Source organism: Vidua chalybeata, chromosome 3 (genome assembly GCF_026979565.1).
Source record: "Vidua chalybeata isolate OUT-0048 chromosome 3, bVidCha1 merged haplotype, whole genome shotgun sequence".
Taxonomy (NCBI): Eukaryota; Metazoa; Chordata; class Aves; order Passeriformes; family Viduidae; genus Vidua; species Vidua chalybeata.
The window spans coordinates 75,520,424-75,536,964 of record NC_071532.1 but is presented as its reverse complement, the minus strand read 5'-3'; the positions used below and the strand labels follow the sequence as shown (position 1 = coordinate 75,536,964).

General features: G+C 36.3%; 1 protein-coding gene across 7 annotated transcripts in view; it reads right to left on the bottom strand.

Moving 5' to 3' along the window:
* Positions 1–16,541, bottom strand: part of EPHA7 (EPH receptor A7) — a 165,522-nt gene that overhangs the window by 101,233 nt on the left and 47,748 nt on the right. For all 7 annotated transcript variants that reach the window (XM_053937492.1, XM_053937490.1, XM_053937491.1 and 4 more), the window contains exons 4-5: positions 6,103–6,258; positions 4,900–5,235 (exon numbers count right to left, since the gene is read on the bottom strand). In XM_053937492.1, coding sequence (XP_053793467.1) covers positions 4,900–5,235; positions 6,103–6,258 — 492 coding nt within the window. The remainder of the gene's footprint in view (positions 1–4,899; positions 5,236–6,102; positions 6,259–16,541) is intronic.

Sequence of the window (16,541 nt, the reverse complement as noted above, 5' to 3'; positions counted from 1 at the left end):
ATTGCTTTAAAAAAATATATTGATGATGTAGCCATTTCAATGTGCAAAAACTGGACGTTAGGAGATGAAGCATAGCTCAAAAAGTAAAGTCATTAGCAGGAAATAGCCAAGGAAACCTATAGCTAAAGGAAGTCCACTGAAATGGGAAAACATTGAAGTTAAGTTGAACTCTGAAGCTGTTTGTAATAAGCTGTCATGTAGCACCAGAAGTGAACATTGGATGGAAGATATAGATGGAGGGAGATTAAAACAACTTGGTGGCACTATGGGAAGAAACCAAAATGGCCTGGGGAAGGAGGGAAGTGAGACTAGGACTAGTACACTGAGGTCACAGTGACTGGGAAAGCTGCAGGCATCAATCTTCTTGATTGCTGCCTCTGCTGCGGGACAGTTCGTCGCTGAGGAAAAGTCAGGCCTAAGTGAGACTGACAGGAACAGGAAACAAATAGATGGTCAGTAGTGTAGAGGCTATGAAAGAAGAGTCTTTAAAAAATGAGTAGGGATAATTGAGAGCTGGGGAAGAAGAGTAAAGAAACAATGAAAAGAAAAACTATAAGCAGCAAGAATGAAAGGAGAATGTAATATGAGAGAATGTGAAGTGTCTCTCTCATTTAGAAAGACTCCAGAATTACCTAAGAAAGGCAGAACCCTTTGCAAAATGCAAACCCAAATGCAAAATGCATTTGCATTTTTGCATTCAGCCATTTCTTCTTGTCATGTAAATCAATGGTGCTGCTGCTAGCAGCAAATCAACATGTACAAAGGAAATTGTTACTAAAAACCAATGTTTTTCAAGAGTAAGCCTTGATGATGGAACTGAATCAGAGTTTTTTAACCACTCGAAGTTGTCAGCATTAAGTGCATCTGAAGGCACAGCATGACCTAAGAGTGCTATGGGGCACCTTTCTCTTGCTGTGAAGAAGCAGCAAGCATTAGCAAGTGTTCCATGCACAAGAGCAATGAGTACATTTAGGGACAGTTAGTGGCATTACATTTTAACTTCTGTTTGTCTTAGTTATGGTAATAAGGCATGATGAGTGTCCCCTTGGATGTGATTTTTTCTTTTCAATGACTATAAAGATAATTTAAACTGGCTCAGGACACACACTTAAATTTTCTCAAACCCTGATAAATTTTGGTATTCATTCAAAATAACCTAAGTTTTATCAAGGCCAGGGTAGGTTGGGTGTATATAACCCTTTACCAGAGATGAGTCCATTGTTCATTCAGAAAAATTCTAGAAGAAAGGATGCAGAAAGATTGTTTTAAAAACACACTATCTTTGCAAAAATGTCAACAGAAAAATTATAAAATTATTATTGAAGCATAGTTTATAAAATGAAAATGCATGAATGCCAAAATACAGCAAATATTCATCTGCAGTGAACCCCACCCAATTTCCATTCACCTTCTGGGTGTTGTATGGAAAAAATGTAAGCTTTGGTAAGGAATTTGATGGATCCAAAGGAACTGTAAGTACAACTGAAAGGGGAATATCTTATCAGGGAAGTGGTCAATTTTATCTTTGGTAAAAGCCCATTCTTGCAAAGATAGTGCTTGTCAGCTGTTCACCAGGTGCAGCTCTTTATTTGCTTATTGTAACTAGAGCTTAGTCACATTCAAATCTGAATTCTACAAGGATGCAGGGTTCTCATAGATCAGCTTGCTGTACTGGGATGACATCCTGTATTCTTTATATGATGCTGGATAGGCAAGATATGAAACAAGATGGTTTAGTCCTGGGGATTTTGTGTACTTAGTCTTGTCAAAAAAAAAAGAAAACAAAGCAAAACCAAAAGTCTCATGGTTCTTGGTTGAAGCACAAAAATATGCCATATGACAACTGATAGCCTAGTCACAAAGTCTTTTTTAAACAAGGAATGAACAGCAATGTGTCATACATGTATATATATAAGAGATGTGAAATGATACCTACCCACTTGCAGTCATTTTATTGTGTTATTTCCACAAATATAAATAGGGTTTTATCCACCACCTGGTTCTTTTATGTGGCATGCTCTCTTTGTCTCATCAGAAGCTTGTTACATGTGGGCGAAGAAACACTGAATATATTCTATAACCCCATTCTTTTATCAATAATTTCCTGTTATCATTACACAATGATTTGAATTTTGTGACTATGGCCACAAAGGAGCAATTCAATTAAACCAAAACTACAAAGGGAAAATCTCATTGCAATCCTCTGTGCAACTGGTGAACCCAGTAATTATATATAGCCACCTATTGTGTTAGCATAATAACGTGAAGAAAGTTTAGTTAGACACATTTACACACATAAAAAGCAATATGGGCATAGAAAAAGTCAGTTTTTCCAGAAGCATAGAACAGGCACACAGGAACAAATGAGAGCTGCATGAATCCTAGTTTACTTGGCTATAAATAAATCCAACATTTTCTTTCTCTCCATAGTAAAATAAAAGAGAAACACAGAAGCATAACAGTTTCCTTTGAGCAACCAGTCTCTTTCTGTTCAATTATAGTCATCAATCTGTTCCACCTAAAATATTTTCCTCCTTGAGAAACCAAAGAAACCAGTATTAGGATCCAAAACATGCTGTTGCAAAAATAATGTAGAAGAAATGCCTTTCCTTTTGCTAAATGCATTTGTTCTGAACATCTATCTTTTCTCTAACACAAATTTTGTAATTCTGTGAAAAAAAAAAAAAAAATCTGCATTTATGTGGCACTTCTAATCAGAAAATCTTGAAAAGTTTGGTAAGGAAAAGTGAAGGTTACCTTCATTTTACAGAGAAAACTGCAACAGAAAGTGCTTAAAGCCATTTTTTTCTTTCAAAATCTGTCCCCCACATATATTTCTTTTAGATGCCAAATTGGAAGCTTTTAAATCTTTATATTCAGAAATGCTAAACAGGCAAAGCTTCAGTCATACCCTTTCTCTAAACAGTGTCAAATCCTGGGAAATGCTGGTCTGTGCATAATCCCACAGGAAACTAGAAAGTAGGGAAGGAACAGAGCCAGGTCTCCTGTTTCATGGTCTTACAAAGCTTGACTAGGAGGTTGAAGATTTTTGATTACTTTAAACCTTTAGTAAAGTCTAGGTGCTGCCTCTAATATATAAGCAAGCTATAGTTTCACTAACATCTCTGGGCTTGATGTGAGAATTTCATAAAATCAAATAACTTGTGTTATGTATAAGATAGCACAGGATAACCATATTATATCTCCTGGCCTAATAAAAGCCCTGTAAATCCATGACTATGGCAACACAAAATAATAAACTATAATGAGCTATCGTGGAGAAAACACAACAAACTTCTGAATGAGGCTTTTTCATCTTCTTGAGATGTGATACTAGTCATTAAATTGCACTGCTTCTTCCTTTACCCTGTGTGCCACTGAACCATCAAAGCACATAAAGTAAAGCCAATTTGATTCAGCTAAATAGGAAAAAGTCCAAATCCTCTTCTTCATGTGATAGTTCTGTACAGCCATCTACAGAGAGCAGAACACTGTCCACCTGTGCATGTTTGGAGAATTATTTTGAAGATGAAAAATCAAGGTGCCAAAGTAATACCATCTGTGGTACAAAAATAGTCTCAGGGTAAGTTTTCTGTGCTGAAAATCTCATCATAAACTTCAAGAACTGAATGAACACAGAGACCAATCCTTTCAGCCACAGAGATGGCTCCAAAATAATATAAAATGTGCACTTGGAATCCATAAAAGCACTATAGGGAGATTAAATACTCCAGCCTAACTTTAACAACCATATCAACTGTCCTAAATTTGGGGGGAAGGAAGGAAGGAAGGTTTTGAACTAAATTTCTTGTCCCTAATTTTATTTTTTTGAGATGACTATCTTTAAAGTACAAAATAGCTACAGTTTTTCCTGTTTGTTTGTTTACCCTGTTTGGTGAGTTTGTTCTTAGCTCGAAGCATTACTTTAGGGGATCATTTTCACTGCACTAAAAAAAAAAACCCACCATGATTCACAGTCATTGAAATTTCCTCCAAAATATAAGTATGAATTATCCTTTAAAATATTACTCAGCTGTTCTTACAGGAAGCATCATACCAGTTATTCATTTTATATTTTCTTTTACGATATTTCTTCAAAAGCCAGATCTTGCAAATAATATTTTGTTTAAGATTGTTTAAATTACCAAAGGTTAGCTTTACTATCCTCTCTTTAAGACCACAGCACACTATTGTCTGTAATTTTATCAACAAGCAACTGGCCAGTTCAGAAACCTAAATTTGAGAATTTTTTTTTTTTTTTTTCATTTAGCTGAAGAAAACGAAAGCCCTTTTTTCCCTGGGGTGATATGCTGTTTTGATTTTATTTCCCCTGACATTTCACCTGTCAGATTATGACAAATGGAAGAAACAAAGAATAATCATCACATTCTCATTGCATCTCATAATCAAATATCTGGAAATAGAAGATAAATCAGAAATATTGTCCTGAGGGAAAACATTAACACTGAGAACACCATCAGAAATCCAAATCATCTTCCAGTGACCTAGGACTCCTGTACATGCTTAAAAAATTCAAAAAGAAAGTCTGTATAAAACTGTCACATCTATTCTTTATCTTCAAATACTAGAGAATTAACTACAATGAAGTAAGAACAAAGCAAAAAAAAAAGTTCCTAAGTTAAGAAATTCTATTTAATAACAAAGCTATGCATCTTCTTTAAGTCTTTTGTGAATGCTTTCTGAAAGCAATCCTGAGGCCAAGAAACAGGACGGGTTATCCTGAAATAATATAAGCTCAAATTAAATAGCTGGAAAGGTAAAAAGATTAATGAGCCAGAACACACTAAACATGCTCCTGATTTACTGCATCTCTAGTTTGCATGTTCCAAATTTCTCTCAGTCTCACAGTGTTGAGATTCATAAGTGATGAAAACTTACCTGCTTGGCCAGTGGTAATACTGACAGCTGCAAAAAGCCTCTGGGAACGGCTCAAGTCAGAAACTCCATTCACAGCTTCAACTTCAAACGTGTAGTTAGCGTGAGCTAGCAGGTCCATGACAGTGACATAGTTATCTACTAATCCAGTTTGCTGGGGCATATATCCAATGTTACTCCCACAGGGAACACACTCGCCCTGCTCCCAGCTGCACCTCTTGCACAGAATGCGGTAGGTCACATCGCTTCTGCCCCCATTGTCAGCAGGAGGACTCCACTCCAAACTCACGGTAGTCTGGTTGATATTGAAAATTAGGTTCTGTGGTGCAGATGGAGGTCCTACATAATACACAAAGAAGTCCAGGGTAATTACACAAAACCACAGTGGGACACACAGGTAGCATTTTAATTACTGTGATAGAAAGCACTTGAAGCATTTTTCTTCATATAAACATTTCATTATTTTTAGTACAGGCTGCATAAAAGCTTTCTTGAACTCATTTGGTAAGAGCTTTACTTATTTTCCATTAAGACATCAGAATAACAATTGTCTGTATATTTACTGCAACTGATTTTAGCTGTTTCTCTTCTGTGTAATTAAAAGGAATGGTTAATATACCTCAAAAGTTCTCTTTTACAGGTTTTCCACATATGGGATTTGTTCATCTCTTCTAAACATGCTGCACAAGCTGCATGTAGTCTTTTGTTATCAGCTCTGATATGATTTACAGAGACATTTAGTGATGTTTTGGATTTAGGAGACTTCCACTATTTGAACCACCAATCTGTGTACGCCAATCTATTTGCAGCTAGAAGGTTAAGTCAGATCCAATTATAGTTCAATCAAAGTGCAGTTCCACAGAGGCTACTTTTCATTTTTCACATTACTAATTTTGGTATTATATGACATAATGTACATTGTCTGCGACAATTTAGGTAGAACTGGGCCTGAATTATATCTATTACAGTGAGTTATGCACTTATGCAACATGCAATGTCTTCCAAAGCTGTACTAAGCAAACCTGAAAATTATATTTATGCTGATTCTGTATTCACTGTCAACCCTTTTTCTGCCTTTCAGTTTCTTTTACCATTGCAAATGTACTTTTTAAACACAGGAAAAGCCAGACAAAACTACTCACTGCAAGTGGCTGCACCTGGTTGGTTAAGCAACGTCCTTTACTATTAAATTCATGACTCACTCACTTGTGCATGCGACATATGGTGGATCAGAAGGTGCTCTATAATAGCTATCTTCACAGTCGCATCTGGAAGATCCTTCCTTGTCAGAGAAGCTGTGAGTAGGGCAGCGGGAGCACTGCAGATCTTGTGAGGATGATTTGTAGAACCCACGGCCACAAGCTAAAGCAGAGCAAAACAAATTCAGATTTAGATTTGCAGAAACTTCTATCTTGGTTTTTTTTTTTGTTTCTGTCACATGAGGTGCACATTTCTGTGAACATCTAAACTGCCTACTCTGTTATGTTGGCTCAAGCAAGATATGCTCACAATTTCTTTTTCTTCAGATGATGTTGTTAATGATTTTGTTGCATTTTTATGAGTTCAAGTATATACTATGTATACCTCAACAGCTGGCAGTACAATATTTTAAAACAGAGGGCCACATAAATACAAAAGGCATCTTTTTTTCACCAAAGAAGAGTACAATAATGGTGTGAAATACCTGGATGCCTGCAATAGGCCTAAACAAAAGGAAAACACTCTAGAGATCTCCTGTAAGGCCACTGAAGTATTTATGGTATGTGAACTAGTTGTTTTGCAGCAAAATTTATTCTTCCCTGATCTCAGAAACCCAAAGAATCTGTAACCCACCAGCAAGTCCTGATCCTGAGGAAAGAATGAGGCATGAACATTTGTTTAAAAGATGACTCTGGTAAGAACATTAAGAAAGAGGAGGAGAGCAGACAGTATAAACTGCTTAATCGGTTTTCCCAGTTCCACAGAAAGAGACAAGTAGGTTGAAATTAACTTATTAAAACTTTCAAGGAAAAGACAAAAGATAGACAATAAGGAATATGCATACAAGAGAACTTGTTACTTTGGTTTGCTCACTGTGAACCCATGAAATGAAAAAATGTGTTGTGTTACAACACTGATGTTTAGAAATACTTCTTGCAGCTACTGCCACAGTTCACAAAGCAGAAACACACATGAAACAGGTCAGCCATTAGACAGAGCACTGCAACCTAGACAGACAGCTTAAGAATGTATAAACTGTGAAAACTGTAGGGAGGGAATGAGGAAGAGGGAAGTGGGGATCAGACAACACTAAAACTGAAAACAGATTAAGACTCAATTTCAGCATTGAGGTTACAGACAAACCTACAAACACCGTCAACATGCAAAACAAAACACAAATGTACTCCAGAATCTTCTAATAAAGCAGAAGTATTTTCAACTATACTATTTAACTCTTTTTTTTTTTTTCTTCCAACCCTAACAGACAGTCTAACCCTCTTAAGCCACCACCTGTATGCAAAGGAAAGGGACAGCACATGAAACTTTGTACTGGGTATCAAAATATTAAAGCTAGTTAAATAGTCATTCTGTATTCAGAGGGAGAGAATTTACTTTGGTTACATTCATATTTGCTTGGATATTTTCTCAGAACAGAAATGCAAAGTATCAAAAGACACTGATATTTGGAACAGTTATTTCAGTTGTCTGGTACTGCAGTGATGGAAAGAGCATGAAAACAATGAACTTTGGATAAAGTTCACTAAGTCAGTGAGGAGTACCTTTGACTTTAATAGCCTTTGGATTAGACCCATAGTTGCTAAAGCAACATGAGTCATATTAGTCTGATTAATTTTATGCAACAGAGAAAAAAAATAAATACAGCAATACTTAAGACAACAACAGATAAAAGTTGATGAATTATGTAAATCAACAGTGGATCACACCAGTAGGAAATTCAGGCTGTCTATTACTCTATCAATATACTAAGTTTCTAAAGAAAAATATGCTTAAAATAGCCATAACATTTAGAGTTTGTTGTGCTAAAAAAAAAACCCAGTGGATGGAAGCTAAATTATTTGGCAGAGCCAATTAGCATGCAAAGCTTGTAGCCTTTGATTTTGACAAAGGGGCACAAGTTTGCATTAGAAGAAAATCTAGTCCTGCTTGTAAAATCTGCTATAGCTTGATTGTGCCACAGGAGCTGTTATACTGTTATATGTGCTATTTAGAAAAGGCAACAAAAAGAATTTTAGAGAAGCACTTTAGATAAACATGACCTGTGAATTCATAGTTGTGGAAAATTCAACTCAATTCAACTTTTATTCCTTCACCCAAGGTTGTTTCAGAATTTTCTGGCCAAATTGCACAAAAGCTGAACGGATTTGTATACATGTACCTTAAGATGTACATTTAAACTTCTGTCTGCTTTTTTAGTACTTGCAATAGAAATGCAGCTAAAATTACTAAATAATAGTTTCCTGCCTTTCTTAAATTGTCGTGTTCCGCTTATACCAAACAAAACACTGGACAAATACACCGGAACTTCCAACATGTAGTCCTCTGCAAAGTAAAGAGTAACTTAAAAGGCAAAGATCCCCACTGTGTTTCCAGTCTGTCCTTCTCAGCAGGGAACATTACACAGCAAAGATGCAAAGAGTAAAATAAAGATTTCAGACAGAAATAACAAAATGTAAACAGAAAACTCCTTTTCAGTTTTTTTTTTTTTTTTGCTTATGACTTGATCAAGACATTTATATGCTTAGTCACTCAGTATTTAAAGTAAGTGTGCATTTCTTATTAGAGTTCAAAGGATCTGAGTGTCTGCGACTACTTTACATGACTGAAAGCCAATTATTCTCCCGCACAGCATAACACAGGCAGCAGGTTCAGGCATTCATATCATGCTACCATTCCATTAGCTTTTTGTCCGCTAAGAGGCTTCTGACCACATTTAATAACCACCCCTTTAACTTATAAATCCTAGAGATGCAATTCCAGAACTGAATTTTTTAACAGTATGAAAACAGTACTTTTAAATAAGATTTTTAAAAACTTTGTAGTTCTTCAGAAAGGAGGGTATGCAGAGTTGTGCACTATAATTAAAGGTACTCATTGGAGGAATACAATTATATTATTCTCCCATCTTTCTTCATAAAAATAAATTTCTCACAAAAATTGGGGTTTTTTTCAGACTAGAAGTAGAATATTTCTGTTGCTTCAAAATTGGGGACCTACGGGTCCTTTTCTGTTCTTAACACATACCATTGTCCTTGCAAAGAAAATTACAACCGAAAACTCTACCAACATGGTGTTGCACAGACCACTTATGAAGGTGTGAGAACTTGCCAGTCAGCTACACAGATAACAGATGGGAAAGAATCATTCAAAAACACTGGTTTGATTCTTTTTTCCATTCCCTTTTGTCCTCCCTTGCCAAATTGCCATGGTGGTTTTTTTTTAATTTTATGAATAATTTATATAGATTGGTTTTTTTCTACACTATTTTAATTCTACATATTTTGATTCAATTTAGTGCTTCATGTAATATTTTTAAGATTACAGAGACAGGTGGCATAAAATCCCCACTGCTGCTACCTCCATAAGGAACATTAAAAAATGTTAATTGCAAAAAAAAACAAAAACAAACACAATAGCCAAACAACACTCAGAGCTCCATACATGCAAATCTAAAGGTGATAAATTACAGCTACTCTCTCACAAAAGTATCTCATGGCAAAGCTTCAGGCAACTCAAATTACATTTGATCACATCCATTTTAATATTTCATTTCTTTAGTACAGAAAAGCAGTTATTAGCTGCACTTCTTCCCTGTAAAGGGAGCCTAAAACATAAGTCAAGGCACAGAACTCAAGCAATGACAGAAGATATGCAGGGGGATATAACTGGTGAGATGGCACTCTGATGCTGTAGTCCTAATCCTCATCATTGCTGATCTGATTAAAATGTGAACTCATTTGAAGTTCCTCAAGCAAGTTAAGATCCAGCATAGTTTTGCAACTGAAGGGCTTCTGGGGTATGACAAAAGGCAGCACAGGAGTGGGGAGAAAGGCAGCACAAAATACAACTATCTTCATTTGTTCTGTTGTGTCATTTACAGCTGCTAATTTAATAGAACAGCTCTTCCTAGATGAAGCTCCCAATTTGTTCTAACAGCTGCTCCAAAGTCTTACGTTACTGACAGCACAAAGACACAATAGCACCTACCTGCCTGACCTCAATCAGCTTAAAACAACAGAATTAGGTTTTAATTCTTTCCCCATATACTACAAAATCAACAATAAATACAGAAAAAAGTCTTGCTTCAGCCAAGGCACAATTCTTTGCTTAGTATCTTCGCCTCAGAACTTTTAGGGACTGTCCATCACTGACACTCCCAGAGCTGACCAGCTCCATGGACTTGCTCACTTATCTGCAATATCCGTGGCTGCTCCTCATAGCAAATCTTCTCAACTTCTCCATGAAACTGAGATTTTTCTTGTTGGGAAGCTGACAGAGTTTCAGTGTGAACTACAAAGACAATGTGAAGAAAATCTCTCGGACAACAGAGCTTTCCTGGAGTTGGGGCTCAGAACTGAGGAAGCCCTAGACAAAGCAGTACACTATTCTGGCTGTATACAATGAAAGACCCTCCAGAAAATCACACCAGCAGTCTTCCTGGGCTTGGACTAAGTTGCTTTCTTCTGGTACAACCAGTAGCACTAAACCATAACAAGGATGTATGGTGACAGTAGGGGCTGACACGGCTGGGCACGGCTGGGGCATCAGGGCGCAGTGCCCACTTGGAAACGTGTTTAGCATATGCTGAAGTCAGGGCATTCGCAAACATTTTTAGCCAGTATGTTTGGTATCCCTTAAGAGGCTACACAAATACTGTAAAGTATGGAATTCTGCAAAGCCAGAAGTAAATACTGAGGAATTAACACACACTAACAAGAACTATGATGCCACATCTGTGGCATAAGCTGCTGACTGCACCTAATGGAGAAAAATAGCAGCTTCTCTGCTGTGAGCTCATCACATGCTTTAGTGGCCTGTTAGAGATCAAATATGTATGTTTCTTTTCATATTTATTAAAAAAAAGAAGTCCAAGGACCTCTGGAGAAGGGAATGAAAGCAGATGTAGAAGGCAACAAACAGCCGTCTGGAGTTCCACTTGTGGGACAGGAGAAAGGAAAACAAGAAGTGTTAAGTACTATTCATTTTTATGTAGCCTTTTCACTAAAAAACATTATGAGATTCATTTTGTGTCTAGGATACTTAGGAAACTTAAATTGGGAGCAAAGATGAAATATGGTGAGGGCTATGAGTGACATACGTAACAATTGATATTTCTATCAGCAAAGGAGAAAGAATAAACAGTTATAGGGCACTGACACATTAATCAAGAAAATTATTTGCTACTACAATAAACAATTTTTAAAAATCTCCATTTTTCAAAGTGCAAGGCTTCCAGGTGGTATATCAGCTTAAGACTTAAAGGCCCCACAATTGTTTCAGCATGTCAGACATTTGCCTGAACATGGCTTTTGCTAATAACTTTTGAGTTTATATGAAAATAATTAAAGAGGTGAATGCACTAATTACTGCTTGATCCCATTATTAAAAAGTAAGCTGGTGTAAGAGGATAAGAATAAAGGTGACATACTGTGCTAGCAGAGCAAGAGAGCTCATCTATTTACTCTGGTTTGCGCACCATTCCCTGAGTTTGCCATCACTAGTAAGCTTTGGTGGCGTGACAGTTTTATGCACGCTAAGATGATACTAAAGTTGTTTTTCCAGAGCCAATGTCAAAGGATGACAAAGGAGTAATCACAGATTTTCAACATCAGTGTTAGCTATGAACTTGGGGTACCAGGCTGGAGAACCATGGCAAATTGACTGCCCATCTTGGAAGGGCTCAGGTTTTCCCCTGAGTCCCTTTCTGTCTTCACTTGAATAAGTGATCCTATGCATTGTATTTTTTCCTACAAGCAGTGAGTAGAATTTGTTTAATATCTGTGTGGGCATAACTCACCATTCTTGTGATTTGTTTTCCATTGTCTTAATCAACTCCCTACCTTTCTACCTTCTCCAAGCCTGAGAAAATTAAAGAGAATTCAGCTAACCCTCTTTTCACAGAAGTGATGTATACACAAAGAGTGCGTGCAGATGTTTCCTGGATGAAGTTATGCAGCTGCAAAGACTTTATTAATTATAAAATGCAAAACGGATTGTTCTGTAATTGAAACTCTCTGGGGTTGAGACACATTTGAAAATTAACATACATATATGTATGGCCAGGACATAGATGGATGCTGTTAGATTATTTATTACAGATGGATATTTTAGCCAATGCAGAAAAAAAAAAAAAAAAAAAAAAAAAAGAGCTGGTCTTTCTCCACTGGAGCTTTCAAATATTTGCTTCATATTAATGTCTATGGTTCCATAACTCAGGACTAAAAGCACAGCTTGCAGAAACAGTACTCCCACTGCTAGTGTTGCTGACCTCATCTACGATGGACAGGTCTAGAATCTTTATTTTAATCCTATTGACAGTGCCTCAGTGGGAGTAATTATAACAGTAAGCCACAAATCCAGACCTCCTGTCACTGATATATTAGTGTTTTTCACAACCAAAATGAGCAGCAGACAAGGATAAAAGCAACATGGGGTAGTGATTATAGCAAGATTTGTCAACCCCCTTCTGTATTAACCTGCTACAAACACATGACAATTTGGCATGGGAGACATTAGAAATGCAAAAGGTTTAACCTTTCACAGTGTCAATTTTTTTTTTTTTTTTTTTTTAACATTTGGGGGGCATTGTTCTCTTATGGGATACTTGGCTGGTAGATCACACTGGCCAAAGGCACTTCGTAGCTGAAGTCTCTGAAAAGTTTAGATAAAATGAAAGCATACCATTATAAAACAATTCCCAACTGCAGATTTCAATGTGAAATATTAGACACAAGAAATCTAGTAACAAAAAGAGACTTCATAACCTCTGATCCCCTTTTCTAATAATTTGTGTATGTTCCAGTCATGGCTATGTTTGAAACTGTAAATTACTTTTATAGTGAGAGATGGCATCTGTTATGCCTTCTCTGGCACCTAATATATATTGTTTTATAAGGAGCTTAGACTGTAGTATTTTGTCTAACTACTATGTAATGCTAAATGTCTAACTGAAAAAGAAGTTTATTTTAGCTTGATTTTTAAACTGCAATAACATCTAAAGATTATTCATGTTTCAACTAAGGAACTATGTGGTGTTTTATTCAGAGTAAACTCGGGATTTTTAATGGTGCCTAAGCTATAGTGTGAATGACATATCTAAATAGGGTTGTCCCATGGCTGCAAACCATCATTCAATGAATGTTTGTTGTTGCCTGTCAGGAATCTCTCAGATCTCATATTCATTTTCCAAGCCTACAATGCTCTTGTTTTCCAAAATCTTTCTAATGTCTTTTGAGAGATGTTCACATACTGCTGGTCACAAAAGCAGAGATCCAGAAAGAGAATGCTTGCTAGGTAATAGTAACTTGCTCTGATTTTTCTACTGAATGAAGTGAAAGCTTCACCTCTCTATAAATCTGTTAAAAAAAAAACCCAAAAATAAACAAAATAAAGCCCTCAAAGCAAGCATGGCAGCATACGTGTCTTTTTAACTTATGTAGCTGCAAAGAAACATAGGCACCAAGTAGTATTCTGCTCTTTTCCTGGCTAATTTATAGACAAGGACAAGGTAATCAGATTGAAGAACATAACCTACAAATCAAAGAATACCAATGTCACTATACTGTAACAGCAAAATTACTTTGAATCTAATCATTCCAAATCAGTACATAAAAGACTACATCTAAATGGCAATTAAAAACACGCTACAATATTCTGAGGAGAATTAATTAACTGGGTGAGTTAAAAGTTGTGCATTGAGGCTATGACATAATGTTTCTCTAAATTTTCAGTTTACAAAGGTAAAGCATGTGACTCTCATTAACTTTCTTGGAAATTATAAATATAAAACCACCATGAAAATTGGGCGAAATTAACATGTAGGAGATACAAACACACTAAAAATGCAGAGGTATGTGACTCTGTTACTCTGTTACAGAGTTCAAAACTGAAAGGTGATTCAGAAAATTAAAGGAGAAGAGATATTCTGGCTTTCCTGTTCATTCTTCTCCTATTTCTCCCCTTTTGTTCAACCATGCCCTTCCCTCAAGATTAGGTTTGCAAGGTGCTTCAGTAGCTTCTGCTCAGAGTTGAGTGACAGCTCAACTCATTGGCCAGTTTGAGAGCAAATGCTTGCTCCAGACTTTGCAGGACGTGGTATAAGTTCATCACAAAAAAAAAAAAAAAAAAAAAAAAAAAAAAAAAAAAAAAAAAAAAAAAAAAAAAAAAAGGGGATACAAGCCTGAAGAATTGTCAGCAGTAAAAATTTTATCTGTCTTCCTCAGAAGGTTCTCAATCAGTCAAAAAATTAATGAGGAAATTCACTTGATTTGCTTATAGCTTCTGCATCTTTAGGTTTTGGTTATTGCTCCTTCCTCTTTTATTAAAATGGTAATACTCACTTTAAAACATTTAGAAATTTTTACTAAAAAAAGAATCTGTTAAAACTACAGTGACTAAGAATTCAGCAAATCTAAAACTACAAACCAACTTATGTTGTGAAAGTTATGATGGTCTGATAGGAAATTTGTATGATTATCCAACTGAACAGAATAACACATCCCTGGATGACTCAGTAGACAACAGAGAACTGCTGTAACAAAATGAAATTTGTTGTGCAAACTTGGATGCAAGTGGTGCTTTTTTCCTATACAGATGTATGAAAAATTCATGCTAAATTTGTCACATTCCTGTAATGACTTTTTCTTGTTTTTTTGTTGGCTTTTTTTTTTTTAACTCATATAAAATTCAGCTCTAACAGCTGTAAGAAAATAAAAAAAACAAAAACAAACAAACAAAAAAACCCCCACCTCAACCCAGTGGTGATGAAATGAATACAATTTATTGTTTTAATGAGATTTTTCTTTAACTTTTTTGCTTCCCTAGTCTAGGGCATAGCTCAAACAATGAAGATTATGCAATATTGACACTTAAATAATAAACAACTCACTGAGTTCATCAGGGACTTTTGTCAGGGGAGATTCTGTGACTAAACTCCTCTGATTTCACACAGGTTCTGTACAGCCATACCTTGCCTGGCCATACACAAATTAACATTTCAAAGTGTCTAATGCATGCTTGGGATTCGGTACTGCCAGTGTGCCTTAAGTAAGATTTCCTGATTTTTTTTTTTGTGTGTTTTTTCTTTGTTTTTTTTTTGTGGGTTTTTTTTTTTTTTTTGTAAAGAGAATGAAAAACATCAAAACAGTAATGAAAATAATGGAATTTGGGAGGGGCACGTATTTTGGGTTTGCTTGTTTTCTAAATAAAAATACAGTAAAATCTGATCACTGACAAATCATTTGGAAAATAATTTTAAAATAATTTGAAAACAAATCTTTGAATTTCAAGCCAACAAGATTTCTATGATATTCTGGGTCTTCTTATCTGACTTTCCAATGTACCAAAGGCCTTTGGGTTTAATAAAAAAATCTTTAACCTCTACTACTGTGTTCAGTCCTGGGTCCCTCACTACAAGAACACTGAAGTGCTGAAGCAGGTCCAGAGAAAAGTAACGGAGTTGGTGAAGGGTCTGGAGGACAAGTCTCGTAAGAAGCAGCTGAGGGAACTGCAGTTGTTTACCCTGGAGAAAAGGAGATTCAGGGAAGACCTTATCGCTCTCTATAACTGCCTAAAAGTTATAGGAGGTTATAAGGAGGTGTGGGTCAGCCTCTTCTCCTAAGTAACAATCAACAGGACAAGAGGAAATGGCCTCAACGTGTGCTAGAGAAGGTTTAATTTGGCTGAAAGAAAAAAAATTCTTCACTGAAAGGGCTGCAAAGTTCGAATAGGCAGCCCAGGGAAGGAGTTGAGTCATTGTCCCCAGAGGTATTTAAAAGATGTGTAGATGTGGCACTTATGAACATGGTTAAGTGGTAGATCTGGCTGTGTTGCAGTACCAGTTAGAGATGATGATCTCAAGGGTCTTTTCCAACCTAGATAATTATATGATTCCTGGATATTAAAGGTAAAAATGTACAGTGGAATGCAAAAGTACTGAGTACTAGGTAGGACTGGGGTTTTTTTTCACTCTCTTATTGATTTTTTTAAGAAATTCCATTATTTTAGAATCTTTTAGCCTCATTACCTCAAATCAAATAAACAAAGAGCGACGGTCACACTCTAAATAGCAACCTTATTACACAGCACCACTCCAACACAACTACGATATGACAACCTTTTATACAGAGCAGTGAACATGGCCCCTGACATGAGCATCTCTAATGCCTAGGAAGCCCCCCAAAGGCTCTCATTTCCCTTGCCAAATGAACACCCATAGTCTTGCCAGTATAGCTGTCAGAACCTTCTAATCAGAGAGTCACTGTTTTTTCACCAAACCTTACAAAAACAGTTTACAAATATCTGAAAAACCCTCCCACTAGGCTACCCCTATTCTACCTTCCTGTGAGCAGCAGAGAAACTTCTAGAAGAAACATTAAATGGTGAAGGGAAGATGCAATGAAAGCTTTTTCTGACAGTTGCTTCTAAAT